The 25,831-nt window shown below is 36.4% G+C and overlaps 1 protein-coding gene across 3 annotated transcripts in view; it reads right to left on the bottom strand.

Annotated features, from left to right (window-relative positions):
* NR5A2 (nuclear receptor subfamily 5 group A member 2) overlaps nt 1–25,831 on the bottom strand; it is a 121,220-nt gene that overhangs the window by 17,220 nt on the left and 78,169 nt on the right. For all 3 annotated transcript variants that reach the window (XM_070941000.1, XM_070940999.1, XM_070940998.1), the window contains exons 5-6: nt 17,273–17,392; nt 5,556–5,703 (exon numbers count right to left, since the gene is read on the bottom strand). In XM_070941000.1, the coding sequence (XP_070797101.1) occupies nt 5,556–5,703; nt 17,273–17,392 (268 nt within the window). The remainder of the gene's footprint in view (nt 1–5,555; nt 5,704–17,272; nt 17,393–25,831) is intronic.

Raw genomic sequence — 25,831 nt, 5'->3', positions numbered from 1 at the left:
AGACAAGTAGAGAGAGAGCGAGAGAGAAAAAAAAAAGATAACAATCTCATCTGAGTTTGGTTCAACTGCATAATTTAACAAGTGGTAGAATTCTGTATTCACAATATTCAGACAGTGTAGGTGATAGTGATTTAAATTTATTTTTTTTTGTTTGCACAATCTACCTACATGTTTTGCTATGTGAAAACTGCGGCTTTTTCTGTGTTCAGTAAGAGCTTGTTGTTTACCATACATAATCATTAAATGTTTATCATCTGTACAAGTTCCAGTTGTCTCTTGTTAAGTGAGACGTGGATCAATAGTTGCTCTGCAATTATTTGCTCATTGATAAAGCCTTCATTTCTTAAATGAAGTACATTTATCTGTAGTCTTGACAGGGATAAGAAAACAGTACACATCAGTCGGTTGCCTATCCTAGCATTAAGTGACTGGACATGGGTCAAAAAATGTCTAACTTTCCTTGTATTGGCATTTCACTTTACAAGCTGTTCCGATGGAGGCTCTGACAAATCATCCAGGCTGACTTCAAGTAAGGAAAGCTAGAAGGACAAATGGAAAATTTGGGGGAAAAGAAAACAAGGACTGGATTCCTGTGGATGTGGCTGTGGCTGCCAGAAAGAGGATACGCTAAATAAGAGAAAAGGTCAGGCATGCTTAAGCAAGAACAGCCCAAAGGAAAAAAAATGTTCTTATTTTTTGTTAACTGTTTAAAAGAACACATTACAGGTAGTCCTCGACTCACAACAGTTCATTTAGTGACCGTTTGAAGTGACAACGGCACTGAACAAAGTGATTTGTATGACAGTTTTTCACACTTATGACCACTGGAGCATCCCCATGGTCATGTGATCAAAATTCGGATGCTTGGCAACTGACTCATATCTATGATGGTTGCAGTGTCCCGGGGTCATGTGATTGCCTTTTGCAACCTTCTGACGAGCAAAGTCAATGGGGAAGGCAGATTCATTTAACAACTGTGTTACTAATTTAACAACTGCAGTGATTCACTTAACAAGTGTGGCAAGACAGGTTGTAAAATAGAGCAAAATTCACTTAACAGTTCTCACTTAGCCAAATAAATTTTGGGCTCAATTGTGGTCATAAGTCAAGGACTACCTGTATAGCTTTGCAGTGACTGAATGATTGTGTCTCCCAGATTTGTTCCCTAGGGGTGTCTATGCTTTTGAAATGATTTAGGAGAAATTTGAATACATCACACAATGTTTTCAGGTTTTTGTGCAAACATGGGGAAAAAAATAGCTACTCTATTAAGGTGTAGGTAACAGTTATATTGTATATACTTGCATGTATAAACCATCTGTGGATAAACTGACCTTCAAAATTTTTGTATGTTTTAATTTTCATAATTAGCTTATCCATATTTCTCATAATATTTTTGTTAAAAATGCGAGAGCCTGCTTATCCACAGATGGGTTTATCCACAAGTATATAGGGGATATACTGGTATTTAAAAAAATATTATTACATATACTCCCATCTGTAGATAAGACAAACCCACTTTTGGAGGTGTATTTTGGCTCCTAAAATTCTTGGCTTATCTATGAGTATATACAGTGTTTTTAACATTCATATTGTTATTGTTTTATTCTGTTTTGTTTTTTTTATATTGTTTTCAGATTATTTTCTTTAACCTTTATAAAAAATATATTTTAGAAAAACAAACATCTGAGTTCAGAGAACAAAGTTGCACTGTATGATTTACAATTTGTTCCTCCATTAACATGAAGCCAAGTAGTTCAAAAAATAAGAGCTATGAATAATAACAGACATACTAAATGAACGAACATACTTGAAGTGGCTGATGAAAATGACAACACATAATAATTATTTAAAATAAATGTGAGCATTTTTCAGATATAATTCAGCTGTTCAGCTGTTTAGAATATCACTGAAGTATGAAGACTTGCTTTAAATATTTCATCACAGAGCAAGCTACATAACTCCTGAGACATTTCTGCTGCATTGCCTAACATGTGTGAAAATATCTTACGTGCAAAACTATGGCAAGAGGTGTTGTGCTATTCAGCTAGTAGTTAATTTATAAGAAAATAATAATTCCTCTATAACAGTAGTGTTTTTATTCCCTAGTCATCAACATCTGGAAAGAGTCAGCAACCTCCAGTTCAGAGCTTTAAGATTAGCTGATGCTTAACTTTGTTCTATTTTTTTTAAAGATTTGTAGTTCTACAAAGTTGATGCATATAATTAACAAAACAGATTTTTAAAATAGATCTATATGGTATTATATTTAACAATATAGATGCAACATTAAAAATACCCAACAGATTTTTCAGGATTCCTAAATTCTCTGGATTGAAATTACACTGCTTTTAAAATGGAAAAAATTAATTCCATTCCTAGAGAGGTGAGCAGAAGGAAGTGAGGACAATTTTAGCAAGATCGGCCTTATCTGATTACTTGTCACCACCTTTCAACAAAGGATAGAACCACAGTTTTATCTATTGATTAAATGTGAAGATTCTTTTATACCTAGTAATGGTCTTGATCATGGTGAAATCCACTTACCTTCGCTGGTTTAGGGCCTCTTCTGCACACGCCCAGAACCTTCTGCACATGCGCAGATGGTTAAAAAATGGGATGTAATGACGTCCCGGCGGGTGGGCGGAGCCTCCTGCCACTGGTACTACCGGTTCGGTGAGCAGGATAGAACTGGGGGGATTTCACCACTGGTCTTGATTTCTTGTAAATAGTAAATAGTTTGGCCTACTGGTTAAGCCACCAAGCTAGAAATCAAGAGATTGTGAGTTCTAGTCCTTTCTTAGATATAAAAGCCAGCTGGGTGACATTGGAAGGGTCACTCTCTCTCAGCCCAATTCATCTCATAGGCTTCTTGTTGTTGTGAAAATAAGAGGAGGGTATGTTTGCTGCCTTGAGTTATTTATAAACATAATAAAGGTGAGTCCCCCTGGGGAGAAGGGCGGTATATAAGTTGAATTAATAAATAAATTAATAAAATAATAAAATAAATAAACTATCAGCACAGGTTATACAGTACATACATCAGCATGCTTCTATGAGTATAGCATTGCATATACTTCCAGAAGGATATAAAAACATATATTTTTCCCTTATGTTTGTGTTTTAAACTGATGTATCTCTCTGTGCATTTTGATTTAAATGCTTTTGGCTAAATCAGAGGCATACAAGACATGGCTTTTCAGAAGTTGCTGAACTTTATTTCCAGCAGGCCCAGCCATAAAGGATCCTGACAAGGGATGCAGGGAGATGTAGTCCAACAACATCTCGGGTGAATCCACCCACCATGGTTTATAAAAGGAACACAGGCAACATATTTATTTGGTCATGCCTGCCACAAGGAAAAATGAGATATGAAAGTCTGAAGAGTAAGCCAGAGTTTTGGCAGAAAAGTATTTCTGCCATTGTATTTCAGGCAGGATTAAAAATAAATAAAAGTCTAAGTGAGTCTTTTGAGGCCAGACTTTTGAAAGCAGGACAAAATGCATCGCATACATCATTGGCCTGCAGTTGCTTTCAACGGCTAGAAAGTTATTTTTGCATTTAATTTTTTTGTATTTATTTATTTTTTTTGTATACAAAAAAAGTATACAATAACAATTTTCAACCATATGGTACTTACAATAGAATATGCCATTTAATTCTGTTTCTTGTAATAATTTCTAACCAAACCAAGTCCTTTCTTAGCCACCAAACTAGATAAAATTAAAATGTGTATTTTTTCCTATCATCTCTCTCTCTTTCTCCCCCTCTCTCATCTGTCTGTCTGTCTCTCTCTCTCTCTCTCTCTATCATCTATCTATCTATCTATCTATCTATCTATCTATCTATCTATCTTCTATCTATCTATCTATCTATCTATCTATCTATCTATCTATCATCTATCTATCTATCTATCTATCTATCTATCTATCTATCTATCATCTATCTATCCATCTCTCCGTCTCTCCTTCCTCTCCCTCCCTCCTGATCCTTATATCTATCTATTATCTAGCTATGTAGCTATCTAGCTATATTAGCTTTGTTAGTTGCAGTAGACTAATGTGGATACAAATTTTAATCAGTGCAGTCTTATGTTACTTGGAGAAGATCGCAGAATTCCAAGACGCTATGGTTTTTGGTAGTTAGAAAAGCACCCACAATGAGAGAGCTTTGCTGTGGAAGTTCCCTTGACCAGCAGCAAATAAAGCTTAGTTGCCTTGTTTGTCACAGCAATGCACAAGATGAACAAACAAACAAACAAACAAACAAACAAACAAGCCATTCCTCAACTTTCAACTAATTTTGTGCATAACCTATAAACCTATATAACCTATCTGTATAAAACCTGAATCTCAAACATGGCAGTTTTGTATGCCACCATTCTGTTTCCATATATAGATTGCCTACAGGAACTTAAGTTTTATTTTTTATTGCTTAAAAAAAAAGAACTTCACACATCGCAAAGCAGAGCAGCAGCCTCAGGCATAGTCTGAAGTTCCAGCAATGAATCTATGCTTTTGGGAAACTGAAGTGGAAGCACGCTGGCATGATGGGGGCGAAGGTTAGGAAGGAACACCGCAAGCTTGCTTTCCAATAAGCAAATATTGGCATTTTGTAAGAATGCCTATCAGATGTTCATCCAACATTTGATATGGGTTTTCCTCTCTTTTGGAAGAACTCATCAAAATGGATATTGATTATGTATCATCATACTAAACAAAGAATAGATCAAATGGTGTATATAATCAATCACATACTTTAAAAAAAATACATTAATTTAATTTAGGAGCTTTTTTACTTTAAAAGTTGTTTAAATCCTACCTTGCTTTCAAATATATAAACAAGCTGTCTTTTCATCAAGAGAAAGAATAAAAAGCAAAATTATAAAAACAAAATTGTATGTAGTTGTGAGGTTATTGTGAGGATAAGGAGAATTAAACACGTATCTCATCCGATCTTATCTATTCTTTTTGTTCTCAAGAGAGTCATTTTAAGGCCATGTCCTTAAAAACATTTTAACATTAGATATTTTCAAGCACAGTTAGAAAGATCTGTAGATGAGCTTTGAGTGTGCCTCATCTGTGGATGAAAGTTGAGTGGCACATTATATCCTCTCCTATATAATCCTATGAAATAAAACATCAACAGTCAGCAAGTCATTTTAAGGCCATGAACTTAAGGAATGAACTAGAATTCTCTCTTCAGATGTTATATTTCTATTCTCATCTCATTCCATTGCATAATGGAAAACTTCATAATATATTGACTCATGCTGCTACTGAGAGATAATATATGTCCAAAGAAAAAAGACATGGTCCTGTTCTGTTCAATTTTCAGGGAGTATTCTTGTTGATGGGTAGAGTGAGAGGGAGAGAATGGGAGAGAAAGAATAAGAAAGATGGACAGAGTTCTGAGCTCTTTTATAAAATTTCTAATATTTTGCTGAGCTGGAAAGAATAAAACCAACCTGCATATACAGTTGGGAAAGGATTAAACAGCAGAACAAAGTCAATTTATTTTTATTTAAATAAAAATCAGATAATAAGGATACATACCTAAACTGAATAGCACCAAAAATTTGAGACACACAAATTCTCGTAGATCAAACTGCAGAGATCGTAGTTTAGCTACCAGCTCCTGTGCATGGCTCATGAGGCTGTTGAGGGTGGCACCTGCTTGAGATGCGATTACGGAATAATCCACCTGTAAAAGGGCACCAGAATTTTGTTGACTGAACTTAACCAGGTACATCTTTTTTAGTTCATGCATTTGTAAATGGGTTGCAGTGCTGGGACACAAGGAGGACAAGGATAAATATACACATCTGCATATCGTTTTCAGTTCTGACCAGTTCCTTACCTGAAGAACTCTGAACCACACCCTTCAATTTTGATGAGAATTGTCATCACACATTCAGTGTGTGATGTTCTGAGTACTGAGACAGTAATATATACCTAGATCTATCATATCTATCTCTATATCTATCTATAGAATAGACTAGAATGAGCTGGAAGGGATCTTGGAGGTCTTCTAGTCCAGCCCCCTGCTCAAGCAGAAGAACCTATACCATTTCAGATAAGTGACTGTCTAGACTCTTCTTAAAAATATCCAGTGATGGAGCGTCCATGATTTCTGCAAGCAAGTTATTCCACTGGTTAATTGTCCTCACTGTTAGGAAGTTTCTCCTTAATTCCAGGTTGCTTCTCTCTTTGATTAGTTTCCAAACATTGTTTTTTGCCCTGCCCTCTGGTGCTTTGGAGAACAATTTGGCCCCCTCTTCTTTGTGGCAGCCCCCTCAAATACTGGAATACTGCTATCATGTCACCCCTAATTTTTCTGGCTGTCTATCTATCTATCTATCTATCTATCTATCTATCTATCTATCTATCTATCTATCCTCTATCTATCATTTAGTTGGCTTCCCAAAATGTAATCATCATTTCTGAGAAAAAGGATCAAATTGGCTAGATAACACTTGGCTTGGTTTTGTGACGTTATTGTGAGGATAAGAAGAATTAAATATGTATCTCATCCTATCTTATCTATACTTTTTGTTCTCAAGAGGCAGGCTGAAATAAAATCTTAGATAATTTCTAGATAAACATACTGTGTACACATATACATGCCTCTTACTATCATACATTGTTTTTTTTAACTCTACATTTCATCTGTTAATATATTGTCTCATTTGTGTACACCACTCTGAGATTAAGTCCTCTATTTGTAAAACTGTGACATGAATACTATTGCTTATGTAACCAGATTATATCATCCCAACTCAAAAGCAAAATATGAACAAGTTAGGGAATATCCTAAGGCTTGAACAAATATTAAAAATCAATAAACAGAAAAAAAACCCAAAAACAATAAGGATTTGCTAATCGTAAAATCAACAGGAAAGTGTATTTTTGAGATATTTTTAAGAGAAATTCATAGCTGAATGACCAGGTAGTGAACGGGAGTATTTTGAACTACAACATTTTATTGCAGAATGAGTTATTTAAATCAACCTTCTACAACTTAATGAGTAACAAATGTGCTGGAGTTCAACTTCCAGAAATAAGTAATTGTATATTAACTGGAGATATGTTTATTTGGATGTTCTACTTAAATTATCTTCATGACAGTTCTTAAAGCTACTGTTCAAATCTATCAGGCTTCAATGTGATTGTCTGTCTTATCTTAAGACAATAGAAAGTGTGGTATTTTTTTCAAGTTAGAAAACCAAGATAATTGCATTTATCTTGGGGAATGAAAGCAAACTCAATGTTTTAAATTAAGTTTATGTTGAGGTACCTTTCTTCTCCCTTGTTCTTGTTCACGAACTATGGATGAAATCACATCTGAATATATAAAGGTTCACAAATTCATTTCCAGCATAAATAAATGATCCTAAATACTATGGCCATTTAATACCCTATTTGTCACCTGTAACTAACATGGAATTGCTGCAAAGACAGGTTTATATGCTGCCAATTTCCTCTCTGCAATTTGTTGGGAAAATATATTGGGAAGAGATTGTCCCTTGATATGGTGACCAATTATCGTATTTTTCGGAGTATAAGACACACCGGACTATAAGAAACACCTACCTTTTTTAGTGAGGAAAAGAAGAAAAAGAAATCTCCCTCTGCCTCTGAGCAATTTTGCCTTGTTGCAGCAAACAGCAAACAGCCTGATTTACTTTCATTTTCATTTTCAGCATAGCTTGATTAGCACAAGGGGAAAAAAAAAACTGCTCCAGCAATTTTCTTCCTTGCAGCAAGCAGCAGAGCCCTGCAGAAAACAGCTGAGAGCAAATCAGCTGAGAGTTGGGAGGACCATCCAATCAACTTGTGCTAATTAGGCTGTGCTGAAGCTGAAAGGAGCTGTTTTTTCTTGCTGTTTGCTTGCAAGGAGGTAACTGCTGTGAGGCAGAGGCCAAAGGGTGGGGGCAAGTGGGTGGGTGGGGCTACATTCGGTGTATAAGACGCACCTAAATTTTCACCCCCTTTTGGGGGGAAAAAGGTGCGTCTTATACTCCGAAAAATACGGTATACTTTCTTACTTAAGTTTATTTATATTGCATCTTTATTATTTTTATAAATAACTCCAAGGTGGTAGTTGTCTATGGAGATTCTCAATCATCCAGACCATGGTTGTCCTGCTGGATGCTTATTTAAGAGGCAACTGCATTTTCTGGTTTTTCCTTGAAGATGTTTCATTTCTCATCCAAGAAGTTTCTTCTGGATGTAACAACATCATAACTTATGCTGCAAGTCTTAATAATGTAGCTAGAACATAATTTCTTTGATAATAGAAGAAGCTTCTTGGATGATAAGGGAAATGTCTTCAAGGAAAAACAAAGAAAGTCCAGTTGCCTTTTGAAAAAACCACCTTTGGGTAAAATACCTAATACTCCTTCCTCTTCCTATTTTCCCCTCCACAATAACCCTGTGAGGGGGGTTGGGGTAAGAGACAGTGACTAGCCTAACGCCAGCCAGCTAGCTTTAAGAAAAAATATCATCTTCTCTTTCTAATAATAAATCAAGATTTTCCAATGAAACTCATGAATACTGGAGCTGTATTCTTCCAATGTAAAGGGAAACCCCAATAGATAGATTCTTTTACCCGCTGCTTCTGGTGGACTCTTAGGCTCTAACTCCTCTTTCAGATGCATTTAATATTTGCCGAACCAGCAAATTTGTCTGGGAGGCAAGTCTTCATCTGCCACTCAGCCAGAGCCGACTGTATTAAATTTTTATATTTATTGACATTTCATTACCATAATTGACTGCGCTTGGTTCCCTGGTAGAAGGCACGGGGATGCCTCCTAAGCAGGAGAATTGGTCCCCTGAGTCAGATTTGCAATTAAAAACAAGGCAGAATGGATTTTTTTTATTGTGTAAATATGATGAGTTGAATTTTCAGCTTTAGCTGGAGAATACAGAGAGCCAAGAAAACCCTTTTTTCACGAGTGAGCAAAATTATGACTCAATGGAAAGATGACCCCCAAAGGTGTCAATCAGTTTATATAAACTCAACAGTGCATGAGAAGCCCCGGTTAATGTCTCTTAGAGTGGGGGTAGGGGGCTGGAGTTCCTGTTAAAGAGAATATTATTTCTGCTACCTAGTCAATGGCCTATTTGTCTATGAAAGAAACAAATCCTTTGGAGCGAATACTTAATTCAGAATGTACAATTGAAAATCATGGAGGGGAGGGAATGCAGGCTGAATCCTGATGTTGATCCAGAGAGGAATTTTACTCAGCTATTTAAGTTTTATCCTTGACTGTATTCGTTGAACAATTCCTTCTAGAACAACCTCTGTGAGATGATTTATATGTTATAAAATGGTCATTAACAGAAAAAGAGATTTGGATTGTTGTTCTGGGACCCCAAGAGACAATGTTGTAGAAGCTAGAGGATAATTCAGATTTTCCCTTTGAGATCTAAGAGGAATGACAACCTCAGAGTGGAAATGCAACACTAAAAATAGTTGGGATTTATAGGAGTTGCAGAACAATATATCTGGACTGTCACTGGCTGGAAAAACTGTACAGGTAGTCCTTGACTTACAACAGTTCATTTAGTGAACATTCAAAATTACAACAGCACTGAGAAAAGTAACTTATGACTTTTTTCACACTTGCAACCATTGCATCATCCTCATGGTGATGTTATCAAAATTCAGACACTTGGCAACTAACTCATATTTTAGATGGTTGCAGTGTCTTGGGATCATGTGATCACCTTTTGCGACCTTCTGACAAGCAAAGTCAATGGAGAAGCCAGATTCATGTAACAACTATGTTGCTAACTTAACAACTGCAGTGATTCATTTAACAAATGTGACAACAAAGGTCGTAGATTGAGACAAAACTCACTTAACAAATGTCTCGCTTAGCAACAAAAATGTTGGGCTCAATTGTGGTCATAAGTCAAGAACTACCTGTTTTCATCTTACTACAATTCATCTTACTATCTTATAAGATGCATTCATCTTATAAGATACTAGCTCCCAGTTGTTAGGATGTATTAAGAAAATATCAAAGGAGTATGATATCAGATAGGCAAGGAACGGGTAATTACAAACTTCACCTATCTTACCCCTTTCCAAATTCCATCAAGGAAGGGTTTATAAAGTTGCTACGGACAGTAGAAGTGTGCTTCTAATTGTTAATAGTTTAATTGAAGGATGATAATGATTATACTGATACGTTGTTAGAAAATTATTTCCCTAGAATAAACCGAAGTGGGAATTGGAAGTTAAAATTAATGATCCATGTAGTTAATGAGAAAGTAGTACTTTATTTAATTATTTCTTGAATCAATCTATATATCACTCTCCATATATTTCTTGTAATAAAAATAAGAACTAACTTGAGACAAATCCATATTTGTGCTTATTTCATTGTTTTTATCTGTGATTTGGTTTCTTATGGTTGCACATTTATAAAATAATCAGCTTCTTGACACTTTGACCAATACCTGGGTTTGGAATAGGACTATTTCATAAATAATTTCATGTGTTTGATTACTTAATGTATTTTTGGTTCATTTTAAAGTTGTGCAGTTTTTCTCTTTTACCCCAAAGCAGTTTGGAATACAGTATTTTTGGAGGCTTTCTCCTTTTGACAAATAATTTCAATTCAGAAAAAAATTAATTCATTATTCCATAAAGTCAAGTCTGCATTTCAAGAATATATTATGCAAATTATTTAAATTATACAAAAAAATTTTTTCAAGAAATATTTTTTTTTTAAAAATTACATTTTAATTTACAAAAATATTTCCAGCAAATAGTTTGTGGGAACAAAGCAAAGTCTTTTCAAACCTTTTTTGTGAAAAAGAGTTCAGTCTATATAGGGATACATCCTACACAGAGACAGCAGGCAGAATGAAATCAGCTTTCATTAAATTAATTAAAATTTTGATGACTTGTACAATATACGATGCCTGTCATTTTAACATGATATGCCAATAACAGAAGATAATGAATTAAGTTCTGCGCAGACCTCTCCCTCTGGATGATGTTAGAGAGGTTGCTAATTAGTTCTAATATGCAAATAGTAAAACTGATAACTCTTCAAAGTGATATAAAACATCTAGTATGTTTATGGACTGTGACTATATCAAGAGAGAAATTAAAAACAACAACCACAACCTAGCCCCTACTATATACTTGTATTCCACCTCATGAAATGAAGGTTGGTATAAAATTGTTAATCTGTATGTAGGCTTCCTTTGTTTATACGTAACTAGATGGATATATCCATAGCTCCTGTTTTGATAATTTTTATTTTATTTAACAATTTTAAATCTCTCCTTTTCAGAGAGAACTTTCTTCATTTCAGCTGCACAAGGACAACTGAGCTGAGGAAATGTGACTAATTCAAAGTTATCTAGTATACCTCTATGATGAAGGGTAGATTTGAGTCTGGCTCATTAATTAAATAGATGGATCATTAAAATTAACCCCAACTCTTTACATAAAGCTGTTTTGTCTATAGTGTCAATTTGGTAAAGTTGTGGCCCATCAAGCAAACAGCATCACACTAGCCACGTAAGAAAACTGATGGCAAAAAAATCCCTCAGATGCAGATACCAAGCACAGTGGGTTCATCCTGCAACTCAGTTCTATTATCTAAACAAAATAAAGCTTGCCATTGCAAAGAGTGCCTATGATAGTTCTTGCCAGGTGCTAGGACTAGATTTAGAGATAGCAGTCCCATGAAACAGGACTTGGGGGGCTTTTCTGTTCTTCTTATCTGCTTGATTATGGGCTCGACAGCTGAAACAAACAGTGTGAACAGTTCATCATTATTTCGAAAGTTGGCAGCAATGTATGGTCAGCCTCGTGTGAACATTTGTTGGTATGCATGTAACCTTTGGGGATATTGAGAGTGTCAGTGGCTATTCCAAAATGGCACACGTGTGATCAGATCCATGCATACCAAATCATATGGCAGAGATAAATCTTGCATGCCTAGAAACATGGGGGACAAGGGTAGTAAGAAATCAGCTATTTCAGAATGAAACAAAAGGAAGAAAATCGCTTCTCTCTTGGGGGACCATTTGTTCGAAGGCTGGCCCTGCCAGAGGTGGGAAAAGGAGGAGTTTTATTCTCGAAACTACAACAGTGGTTGTATACCACTACAAGAATAACAGTGGTTGAACTAAGTTATGCCGTGAAGCATAACTTTACTATGGGACCTGTGTAAGATCTATCTTACTAAAGTTAATCAACAAGTCAAGCATGTTACATGCACTATAGTCTGAAGAGATTTACGGCCATAAGACACTGGCAAAGGATATGAAAGCTGCTATACCAGCACAATGTCAGCTGGCACCATTTTGCAAGAAGAAAAAAACATTTACACACTCGCCATGGCATATGGGCCAATTTACCATCCAGTTTGACTAAAGAGACCTGTCGTGCATGCGTTTATTTATGGATTGGCCCGGGAACAAAATTTAAGAGGTAAGATCTGGTCTAATGCACAGTAAAGCATTCTGTAGATCTTCCAACAACCTAGAATGGTGTAAAGAAAAGGTGAAACATGGCGAAGTTTTATAATGTATTCTTTGAAGGTTGGATTGTGTGTATGTGATTTTGTGTGTATATTGGAAGGTCTGATTATTAAGTTAGAGGAATGCTAGGCATTTATAAAGAGCAAGGATCTTTATTCCCAGATTCCCTGCACATGCCAGAATTTTGATAAAGAAATAACAGGGATGAAAACAAACTAAGTTGAGCTGGGGTCCCTCTCAGAGTAATAAGAGTAGCAACTGTGTAGTAAATGTGGCATCTGCTGATTCAACTTTTCCGGGACGCCCATAGCTGATAATAGGGAAATGCTAATAGAAGATTGCCATTCTGACAACTGCACTGGCATTATACTCTGCAATTTGGAGAAGAGTTTTGAAGGGCCCATGATAGTTGAAAGCTCGCTCCAGTATGAATGTGGAATGTGCATTTCACAAAGAACAGAACCTCTTTTTGAATTTCAGAAATGGTCACTGCAAATGGCAGTGTTTATTGTAGCAGTGGTAATGAGGGAGAGTGGTCTATGTGTTGACCCACATTCCTGTTCGTCAATCCCTGGAAGTTTCTCAAGATTGCATTGCCAAAACTATCTTTGAAGAAAAAAAAAATTAAAATGTATTTTTAACGAAATCTTTAAACAAATAAAATGGATATTCCTATTAAAACTCTGAAATACAAGCAGCAAAATGAAAAGTGGGACTTTAATCATTTTGGTCTTGCGCATTTGGTGAAAACAGCATCTGTCACTATCACAAATCCAATGTGTTTTTAGTCCCCCACTCCAAAAAAAGGTTTTAAAAATCCATGTCACTGTGTAAATGTTGCCTGTCCCTAATTTAATATCAGATCGGGTGGGGTAAGGGATGCAAAATTTGATTTCAAGGAACACCTGAAAGGTCATAATTCTTAATGTCAAAATTAGTATATTAAATTTGCTTATTTCCTCTTCCATTCCCATCCTTCTTTCCATTTGTATTTATAATTAAATTTTAAGTTTATGAAAGAGATTATAGGATGACTAAAATTGAAAATGAAATCTGTGCAGCCTTCAAGGTTACTGTGATGAATGCCATCAGAAACATATGTGATGTTGGGTTGAAAATAGCTTGACAAGGCAGGGCCAAAAGTGAAGCTAGTCCAATCTAGACATGATTTTGATTTAACTGGAGACTGTATCTCTGCCCTGGAATAAAAGAAACAAACATTTCTAAAGATTCCTTGAGTTTACAGTCAGTGCTTGTGCCTATTATTTAAATGTGACTAAATGCTGTATGATGTTGTAGAAATCCGTACTCCTTTATTAATGGTTTTGAAAGTGATGTGTGGAACTACCTGGCAGTGTATTTTATTTGAATAAAAACTTCATAGCTCTTGGAAAATTGTCCCATACAGTACAATTTCTGAGGCCATCATTTTTGGTTTTATAGATTACAGCTGGGTTGGGACAACATCTCCCAGAGTTCCCAACCAGAACTGGTTGGGAATTTGAGGCACTGTAATTGCAACATGTCTAGAGAGTATTTGGTTTGGGAAAGTTATAAAACTTTATTGATTGATTGATTTGATTTCTATAGATGCCGAGAATCGTTTGCTGAGATGGGTGGCTATAGAAATTGAATAAATAAATAAATAAATAAATAAATAAATAAATAAATAAATAAATCTTTCCTAAAAAAAAGAGGTGTTCAGCTTCCACCAGCTCAAGAACCATAGCTTGCTTTGCATGCCACATTTTTTTTTTTTTAATTTGATTTATATGCCGCCCTTCTCCGGAGACTCAGGGCGGTTTACAATGCGTTAAGCAATAGCCTTCATTCTTTTGTATATTTTATACAAAGTCAGCTTATTGCCCCCACAAACTGGGTCCTCATTTCACCTACCTTAGAAAGGATGGAAGGCTGAGTCAACCTTGAGCCTTGGAGAGATTCGAACCAGCAGAAATTGCAGGCAGCTGTGTTAATAACAGGGTGCACTAAACCCCTGTACTATCAAGGCTCATTGGGGGTTGCACTCCAAAACTCCAAAAATTACATCCCATTTTGGGAAAGGGCTTCATGAGTTTTAGGGGGTGACATGCTGCCTTAAGCTTTTCAAGGATCAAAAGACCCATTTCAATTTAAAATATTTTTTTATCACATCTTTATTATTTTTATAAATAACCCAAGGCAGCGAACATACCTAATATTTCTTCCTCATCCTATTTTCTCACAACAATAACTCTGTTAGGTGGATTAAGCTGAAAGAGTGTGAATGGCCCAGGTCATCCAGCTGGCTTTCATAACTAAGGCAGGACTAGAACTCACAGTCTCCTGGTTTCTAGGCTGACACCTTCACCACTACACCAGACAGGCTCTCTATGGACAAACTTTTTAAATAGTCATTTTTCTAGTCAATTAAGTTTTGTTTTCATATTTCAAAAGAGGATGCGGGACTCACTGGGTAGAGTTGCTGCAGAATCTTAATTGAATAAAATAATTCAAAACCTGGCTATCAATTTGGGCCATTTCCCCCTTCAATCCAGGCTCTAATGAGCATAACGAGTGTAAGGACAGAAAGGCCTAATTTAATTTATTATTTTTTGGATATTATTAATCATGGTTTATAAAACACAAGCAAATTTTGTGTCCATGTCTTCCTCTCTTGCTTTTCTTTCCCACCTGGTAGTTTCTGAGCTTTATTGCATTATATCAATATTTCTTATTGCATCTGAACTTTAGAACTTTGATTAGACAATCCTTGCCCCATTGGGTCATCCTTTCAGACACGTTTTCTTACAGAAACAGACAAACAGAATGACTGTGAGTAATTCTCTAAAAAACAACGGAGAGAGAGAATAAGTGGCCCAAGTGACTCATGTCTAAAATGGGACTAGAATTCATAGTCTCCTGGCTTCTAGCCTGGTGCCTTAACCGCTAGACCTACTGACTCTCTTATCCCTTCAATTCCCCTCCCTCCACAAAAGGGCCCACATTTTCGGGGGCGCACTGAAGCATATTGTTTATTGACATCAATGAGTTTTTAAACAGCTTAATTTTGACCATGGCCATAGTTAATGAAGCTGCGATCAAAGGGTTGAACTCACCTGCTTCATATATAACGTATGTCTCCTTTACCTAATGTAGAGCACATACAACAATCCATATAAATGCAAACAAATGGCTTACATGGTTTAAATTAGGGCTAAGACTCTCTATGTAAATTTTGGAGAGCAATTGAATAATGTGGATTGCAGTCAAAACAAGCAACTGTTTCCTCATATGTATTTAAATTGAGGCAGTTTAGGTTTCAGCTACTTAAATGCCAGTGGACCATCATTTGGTTTCACTTTGAATCAGAAATAAAATGCACAAAATGCACTCTGCCTTCCCATGACACTGTACATTCTTTTCCATTAGAGCTGTAATAAATGTTCAAAGGGTAAGGTTTTGATTTAATTTGCCTTGTCACTCTCATTTATTTTACTTGAAAATTACAAATGAGTATGGCCACGACACAAGGATGTTCTCTTGTGACAACCTATCAAGCTCTGTAGTGCTCTGAAGCGGGCTGCATTCATTTTATTCAGGACGGTAGAAGGGAACTTCCTGAAGAAATGGATTCTAGAGGACATTTGTTTTCACTTTTAAAGCTGTTTCTGATTCCCTAATTGGGGCTGCTTTTCTCTCGCATACTCAAACAAGCCTTCGATTTCTGATAACACAAATGTCCTAACTTTATCCCATTGTTTGAGCACCCGACTACGCTTCATTTGAGGTGGTTGAGACAATGGTACCATAGAGTAGAATAATGTAGATGGGTTGGGTGCACCCCACATTTGAAGCGATTAGGTAAGTGAATAAGAAATTCTGTGAACGCTCTATGATTGATCTTACCTAAACGAGTTGTGCACACTGAACAGATGGGTAAATACTCTTAATTTCTCCTAATTTATCCAGTCTTTTGATAGCCGGGGAGAAGAGCCGTCCGTGGTGCTGACAGCTTTCTTCTGACCACCAGACCTTCTGCTCAGTCTCATCTCTAATTGTAAGATTTGTGTCAGCGCTGCATGTTTGATTTTCAGCGTGTTTTCGCTCTCTTTATGCTTTAGAAATTTTTGCCTGTAATGTACTTGAACGGAACTCTGTATTCCATTCAAAATTCTGTATTTGTTGAGCGGGGATACGAGAAGGGATCTTGAAGAAAATATAAAGATTCCTAAGCTGTAAGTTATATAAATTAAACACTTCCACAAGGTTTTCCTTCAGTACTTATTATCACAAATGATCTAATCTAGCCTTGTCTGCCCTGAATGTTGTTTTCCCAGGAGAGCATATTATCTGCTTTAAATTCAGCTAAACTAATTTTTTTTCTTTAAGAGATGTACAATTAGCAAAGGGTTAGCCTGATCCATGACTTACTTGACATAAATTCATAGAAATAAAGGGAAATTACCATTTATCTCAGTTTTGTTTCTTCTAGCTCCAGACTTTTGCTAACAAATTTCATCCTCTTTATCTTTCATATGAAAACATTTAAAAATAATATATATATATATATATTTATTTTAGGTGTAAAATTTATCATTAGGACAGGCACAGAGAACACTTTCCATTTCACTAATACTCTGCTGGAAACTATATCTCCGTTCAGTGGAAAATGCTTTCAGTGTGACCCAGCAGTGCTTTCTGATCTGTTTAAAATCTGTCTATTTGCAAAGTCATTAATAATAAAAAAAAAAACTCAGCAATTTTATATGCAAACTCACTTGTTGCCCAGTGACTAGAAGGATGGAGCCTTCCTTCCCATGTACCACTTGCCGATAAATATGATCTAGAATTAAGAGTTCACTCCAGCAGTTCTGAAGGAGCTTCATTTGGTCATCAACCTATGTGCCAAAACAAAGAAACAAACAAAAGAATACCTTGGGGTTATTGCTGTTGCTCTCTTTTGATTTTTTTTTTTTTAATCATGCACTTTGGCCACCATTTAAAGAGTACAAAAAACTCATTGGGAGATACTTTCACATAAATTCCCTCATGCTGCTGCTTCCCTCATACCTTGCAACTGTATTAGTAAGTTTTTACTGCAACCGCCCATTCTGTGAAAGCATTTATTTTCTACAAAAGGGCACTGAAATTGAGGTAAGACTTTAAAGCTGAAATCATTTTCCCAATTGGGATAAGTCCTATTGAGTTTTATAGGTCCCCCCCACCCCCCCGAGAAGATACAGGCTTCTATTGCAGTATCATGAGATGAATGGATACTAAATTTTCGTGAGAGTTCATATTTCCAGTCTACAGCCTCCGGGTATTTTACCAATTTTCAGTGGGTTATTTTTGTATTTTCCCCTACTGAACAAACTTTGGCATTCAGCTGAGTCTGCTTAGTCTCGCTCTTATGCAAGGATGTACTATGGAAGCAATGCCACTGATAGCCAAGTAGGAGAAGGAATTATCTCTTTTCTCTGAAAATAAATCTATCTTAGAACTAGTTCAAGGTAACTAATAAGATCAATAATGAAAACCACAAAAATGATTCAATTGCGGAGGGATACAGCATAAAACAGAAATAAACGATATACTGTAAAAATGACATTGAAAGGAAGAATTAATGTAAATTAATATCTCAAAAGACCAATATAAAATAGCATCAATAAATCCCCAGCATTTTCATTACAAGCTTCAGCTTTTTATCTCACAAATCAAAGACCATCCTGAAAAAGAAATAGACTTTGCCAACCAGTAACATTTCATAACAGACCGGATAAGTTGAATTTCCTTTAATGAATCAATTATTCTTGCATTCTTGATAAATGTAAACAAGTTATGTCAATTAAGTATTAATTTCAGAAAAAAACACAACTTGTTTTACTAATGTACTTTTGTTCTAGGTTTGTATGTAATGTAATTTATGGTTCAAGGAATGATCTATTTAATTAACAGTATTTCATAGTTTTGTAAACCTCTTTAAGAATTGATTTCAGTAAAATGCTGTGTTAAAAAAAAAGTCAGAATAAACTTTGTATAATAAAAAAAAGAGAATTTAAGGAACAATGAACCTTAAAAGTGAATTACTGTTTGGCACTTTGTGAATGTGTTGGTTTGGCCGAATCAATGAAATAAGAAAACAAAGTGAAAAGACAAAACAATTAAAACACAAGTAACATAAAAATATTTGTCAGACATATAAAATTTTTAGTAGTGACATAAAAATACCACTAATATTTTATTTTAAAAAATTTAACTATAATTTGTTATTTTGTAATGTGTTTTATAACATATGAAGTATCTACTTTCCAAAATGATGAAAATACATTGATTAAAAATGTCATAGACATCTTTATTGCTGTTTTAAACTGTTTTTATCATTAGACTTAATCTTTGTAAGAAGCACAGAGGCTTGTACAAGTGGGAAACTGCTGAAATTGAATGATTTAATAAATAAATATTAGTCATTTATTTATTTAGTCATTTGTGCATTTATTTACATAGTACTGAAGCTCAGTACTTCAATTTTTAAAGTTGTAGTATTATCTGTGTGTGTGTGTGTGTGTGTGTGTGTGTGTGTGTGTGTGTATTTTCAGAGAAGGGAGCCATAATGCTATTTACTATTTTAGAGATTCACAGAATCAACAAACCTTTTCCCAAGGGAATTTATTAAACATTGGGAATATGATTTTTTCACAGACATATAGAACATCTGTTATAAATATTCCTATTGGTATTTGAATATGCATATTTATCCTGGTGGAATGTGTATTTTTTTTTATGAAGTGCAGAACTATCACCTGGTAGCTTTAAGTAGAGTTTTAGGAATGCTTACTATAACAGTAAACCTAAACTTCAGAATAGGATCAGTCAACTCGCCACCATTTAAGCACTGGATCTGCCTTGTGGCACTTTAATGCAACATCATAATTAATTGCAAGAGGTGGCAGCCAGTAGAGGAAGCTGCCATAGCCTCTATTGAGAGATTGAATCAAACACTGCTTCTCGATCTTTAAAAACGAGTAAAAGGCACCTCCAGGAGACTTAGTACACTTTGAAGAGAGGTGGTGCAAAGTGATACATTGGTAAATGATGGAAAACTGTGATCTGAAGCTAGCTTCTTCCATTGCTGGAATTCTTTCTTGAACCATCCAATCAATTGTACAAGGAACAATTTTGTGTCCATAGCATTTAAAACTTTCAAAGCTAAAATGCCAAGGATCTTGCTGTAAGATAAGAGATAAGATAAGATGACCTTTACTGCCATTTTTTTTTTTACCGTGAACACACTGGCATACATTAAAAATGATATTCTGTTATCTGCTCTCGAATGAAAGTATACATACCCATACATAACACATGTATACACATGCTACATACATTAATACACACACAGAGACACACAGACATATACATACATATAGACATACATATATGTACACACACACACACACACACACATTAATCACTGTCCATTTTGAATACGAAGCAGAAAGAGGTAACTTAAGAATTCACAAGGTTGATGCTATATGGAACAAAACTGACTGAATCTAGTTGTTCTGCTTCAGATACTACGAAGCCTCCTCCCAGAAGGTAACAAGGAAAAGGGGTCGTGAAGAGGATGTGTCGTGTCCCAAACAATCCTGTGGTATCTGCTCAAGCATCACTTATGTGCCATGTCCTGGATAGAAGGAAGTGAACTACCAATAATCTTTTCTGCCATCCTCACCACTCTCTGCACTGCCTTCTCATGCTGGTTGCTGTATGCTGTGTAATGTTATGCCTACAAGGCTACTTATATGTTGGAAGCTGTTCAGACTAAATTCTTCAGGTTTCTACTTCGAGCTCCCTGCATTGTAGCTAATGCAATTCTTCAGCTTGAACTCAGCTGCTTTTCAGTGGAGGCTGAATTATTACCCTGCTGGCTGAAGTATAGGCTTAAACAAACTTGGGCCAGTCTGTGCTGAATCTGTTTTATTAGTTTTTGCAAGCAGATACAGCCTCCCTGAAAGAAACAAATAATGGATAACCTGGCTCATTGGCACTCCAGTCAGTATCTGTGCTAGGCTTGAATAAAGCCAGGAGAATGCTCAGACAAAGAATTATCATTTAATAAAGAGATAGAATCATTATTCCCTAATATTTATACTATTTATTCATTCTGGCTTTTACATTGGCACATCTAAATGGTACTGTTGGCTAGATAAATCTATCTCAGCATCTACTTCTGTCTTACTATTGCAGCACCATTGAGAGTGTCCTGACATACAGCATTCTTACATGGTGTGGGAGCAGCTCTGCAGCAGACAAAAAAGCTCTACAGAGAATCATTAAAACTGCCCAGAATATCATCGGACTCCAGCGACCAGCCCTGTACGACATCTTCGAATCTCGCTGTTTGAGAAAGTTGCATAACATTCTCAGAGACTCTTCCCATCCTGCTTACAATCTTTTTGGACTGTTGCCTTCTGGCAGAAGATACAGAACAATTAAAACTCGGAAAATTATTATTTAATTTAACCTAAGTAAAGAATAATCCATTTGGTATAGTGATTACAATATTAGAAACCGGGTAAGTAGTTCAGCTTTAGGCACAAAGCCAACTGGATAACCTTGAGCCAGCCACTTTCTCTTAGCCCTAGGAAGGAGGCAATGGCAAACTACTTCTGAAAAATCTTGCCAAGAAAACTCCAAGGACTTCTTGTCTGGATATGTCCCAAAGGTGCATTTTCAAAAGGCAACTAGACTTTCTTTGTTTTCCTTGAAGACCTTCAGAACTTAAGAAGCTTCTTGGATGAGAAGCGAAATGTCTTGAAGGAAAACAAAGAAAGTCCAGTTGCTTTGGTTGTCCCAAAGGACAACCATGACCTGGATGACTGAGAATCTCCATAGACATTTGTCTGGACATGATTGAATGGAAAAATAAAGATAAAGTAACTATAAATTATCACACTGGGCTTAGCAGCACCACACAGTCTAACTGTCAAAGGATCATGTGAGTTTTCAACAGCATGTAGTATAGTCTCCAGCACAGAAATTTATTTTCATTACTTTACCCTCCACTGTGGCATACCAGTCATATCCCACTTTGACAATACAGTTGGATGAAAGAAAGAAGAGTGGGAGATAGCAAGATGGATCCATGATAAGTCAAAGTGTAGCCTGTGTTATCACAGGAACAACCTTGGTCTTCCCCCATACTATAGGAATATAATAATAATTCATTTCTACATAGAGAACAGAACAAGGTTGAACCTATATTTTTCAAAGACAACATTTGTTTTGCTCTGTCCAGTTGCATTTTTTTGGTCTCTCTCTATCTCTTGTGCCTGTCTTAACAAAGCCACCAGCTATCTGGAAGAGAAGACTGCAATCAGGCCTTGTCAAAAAAGGATGAATCCCAGGTCCTCAACCTCTCTTCCCCAAATGTCCTCTCAATTTTAGTTTAGAACACTTTTCTGTGCCTTTTTATTGAAGGTTGAAGATAAATTATAACTATATTTAAGACTGATAGTTGACAGGTTAGGAATAAACAGAGCTGTCTATCTACAGCATGTTCCAAAATATATCTTGGAAATATAAGAGCCTCCAAAATATAAGAGCCTTGATGGTACAGTGGCTTAATGCACCCTGTTATTAACACAGCTGCCTGCAATTTCTGCTGGTTCAAATCTCTCCAAGGCTCAAGGTTGACTCAGCCTTCCATCCTTTCTAAGGTAGGTGAAATGAGGACCCAGTTTGTGGGGGCAATAAGCTGACTTTGTATAAAATATACAAAAGAATGAAGGCTATTGCTTAACGCATTGTAAGCCGCCCTGAGTCTCCGGAGAAGGGCGGCATATAAATCAAATTAAAAAAAAATATATCTTGCAACAAAATGCAGTGCATGCTGCACACACACACACACACACACACACACACACACACACACACACACACACACACACACACAGTGTGTGTGTGTGTGTGTGTGTGTGCTGTGCAGCAATCTCAACTTAAAGGGTAAAATATGATCACAACAGCCTGGTATTTGATTATTGCCTGTTGGGAACACCTAAAACAAAATGTGTTTCCTAGGATTGTGTGTCAGTTGTGAAGGTTAGCTTCATAACCCTATTCAGACCGTATTCGGACCATTGCAGCTCTCTCCTCTCTCTTCTTCAAATCTCAGTAATCAATATTACTAGGCTAATGTCACTCCTACACATAGATCAGACTAAGAAACCTATGCCATATTGGTTAGGAGCAGAGGTGGGTTTCAGCAGGTTCTGACCAGTTCTGGAGAACCGGTAGCGGAAATTTTGAGTAGTTCGGAGAACTGGTAAATACCCCCTCTGACTGGCCCCACCCCCATCTATACTCTGCCTCCTGAGTCCCAGGTAATCAGGAGGAAATGGGGATTTTGCAGTAACCTTCCTCTAGAGTGGGGAGGGAATGGAGATTTTACAGTATCCTTCCCCTGCCATGCCCACCAAGCCATGCCATGCCCACCAAGCCACACCCACAGAACCGGTAGTAAAAAACCCACCACTAGTTAGGAGTACTTTTATTAAAACAGTCAGTCACAGAATCTGAATGTGTTTCTTCTCCTCCCTCACTTTATCTTTGTAAAAACTGGGGATGAGTGTGAATTATGGAAGATTATAGTGTAGCGCATCTGAAGAACACCTATTAGCAAGGTAGGAATTGGGCTGTTTCATAACTATACAGTACCTACGGTATTTAACTATAGTTAAAGTAGCATATGACTTCCCTGTAATATAGGCCAGTATTAAACAGTTTCTCAGCATGATGGATTTCTTTTTCAGGGGAAATGTAGGTAGAGAAAGCATTGGAAGTTGATTAAAGCAGCAGATTAATAGATGAAAAAGAGGCAGGGAGTGAACAGAGAAATTCAGACATAGTTGGATAGACATCAAATTATTTATTATAGTGCTATTTATTGATGAACGGTAACTCTAACTTGTGGATTTGGACAGAGGAAGACAACTGTTCTTTTAAATATCTAGTTACATGGATTAAATGTGTAAGCACAGAATATACATTTCATTAATTAACAAATAAAATCTGGCAACCTAAATAGCTTCTTATCAATTGAGAAAACCTTTATTCCAAAATGAACTTTGACATTAACAAATTGTGAAGTATGATCAGACTCTTATGCAATAAAGACTGAGACAGCTATTGCTTTCTCTCCTGTAGTGCTGTAAGCCTACCCCAGCTGATTATTCTGTAGGAGCATGTACCCTGTTTATTATATTTTTAAAATGCCACCGCTTTTGTGGTCTTGAAAGGAAGTGATTCAATTTTCTTGTTTACTACCTACTTTCTATTAAAATTTCTGCCTTTCTTCTGCCTCTCCTTTGCAAGATGGTTCAGATGATTGCTCATTTGTGGTTCCCATCCAAGTGCTCCCAAGGATAACCATCAAACCTGAGTTGTATCAAGCGGAGATATCGGCTTCAATCAGTGTAGATTTGGGATAGGAAGAGATTGTCCTCCAGGTGTTTTTACTGAACCATGTCGTAGTTAAAGTGTTGCATTAGGTTTGAGATGACCTACTTTTAGTTCATCAGTCATAATGCTCACTAAGTGCTCACTAGTGTTCGATCACACTCTCAGGCCAACCTTCCTCCCAGTGTTGTTGCTGGGAGGTTGAAATGAGAGGACTCTTCCAGGCACTGGAGTTCATGGATGAGGGCAAGTAGTTTGTATCCAATGGAATGGGCCAACTTGTCATGGCCAACTCGCCACGGCCAATTCACCATGGGACAACTCGCTGTGAGACAACTCAACACGAGATAACTGTGATGATGATGATGATGATGATAATAATAAAAATTAATAATAATATTAACAGAAGAATGAGTCTACAGCAGTAGTCTCCAACTTTTTTGGCACCAGTTTCCTCGAAGACGATTTTTCTGTGGACTGGGTAGGCAGGGGGAATGCGCAATGCCATTTCCCATGCACACATAATTTTGCTCGCCCACTGGCCATGGATCAGCAGTTGGGGACCCCTGGTCTTGAGTACAATTATTTTTTGTTAATTTGTCCCATGTGAGTTGTTCCACGGTGAATTGGAGGCAAGTTGTCCTGTGCCAAGTTGACTGTGGGAAATTGGCAGCAGTGAGTTGGCTGTGCTGAATTGCCGCAGGAAGTTGGCCACGGTGATTTCTCCTAGATCCGTGTCAAATGTTATATGAGTGACACAAATGACAGAAACATGTCACTGATATGATGATGATGATAAGATGGATGTGTCATGCTGACATCATTATGTCTTCTTACAGGTGCCTTTTATAGAATTTCAAATGAGGATACTTTTGGGATATTTCCAGAAATACACACTCATTTTACAAAATACAGTGGCACTTCCACTTTTCCTAGGGAGAAATATTCCAGAAAATTATTATTCCAGAATAATTTAAGGCTTCAGTTACGACCATTATTTCTTTTTTCTTTTTCTGTTATGTCTTTCTGCTTAAAAGGCCTGATAATGTTTCACGGCACTATAAAAATGCAGTAACATTGTATAAAAATAACTAGATTATATTTAGATTAAGGTTGCCATTTATTTTCTATGTCAATCATCCCAGCCATTTTAGTCTAGCTGCTAACTGCTGTATGAAAGCAGGAAGTTTTATTAGTAGTTTTCTTTTACAGATTTTACAGTATGTCATAAAAGTAGTTAAAAGTCTAATGATTGGATTAGATATTGAATATTTACTTGTACTGGTAAGACAAGCTAAACATTCAAAAGTCAAGAAAACCAAACACAGAATATAAGCAAAGTTGTCAAGTTAACAGGATTTCCACCTACTTGACATTAACTTTTATTTTTTTTCAACAGATCCTATTTTAATACAGAAGTGTGCATTGTATTACAATGAAAGTATACCCCTTGACCATGACAATGAATTCACTGTGGAGGGAGATGGAGACAGAAATTCAGGTTTTCAAGTTATAATTTAATAAGAGCATTCAATATTTATTTTTATTTTTTTTATTTTTTATTTTTTTTATTTGATTTATATGCCGCCCTTCTCCGGAGACTCAGGGCGGCTTACAGTGCATTAAGCAATAGCCTTCATCCTTTTGTATATTTATACAAAGTCAGCTTATTGCCCCCACAAACTGGGTCCTCATTTCACCTACCTTAGAAAGGATGGAAGGCTGAGTCAACCTTGAGCCTTGGAGAGATTCGAACCAGCAGTAAATTGCAGGCAGCTGTGTTAATAACAGGGTGCGTAACCACTGTACTATCAAGGCTCTTGTATTTTTATCCCATCTTTACTACTTTATAATTACCTCATGGTGGTAAACATACATAATAC

The sequence above is a fragment of the Pituophis catenifer genome, unplaced genomic scaffold (assembly GCF_029215685.1).
Source record: "Pituophis catenifer annectens isolate HBS135680 unplaced genomic scaffold, rPitCat1.0.hap2 SCAF_3, whole genome shotgun sequence".
NCBI classification, from domain to species: Eukaryota; Metazoa; Chordata; class Lepidosauria; order Squamata; family Colubridae; genus Pituophis; species Pituophis catenifer.
The sequence above is the reverse complement of the archived record's forward strand: the minus strand, read 5'-3'. Positions and strand labels throughout refer to the sequence as shown.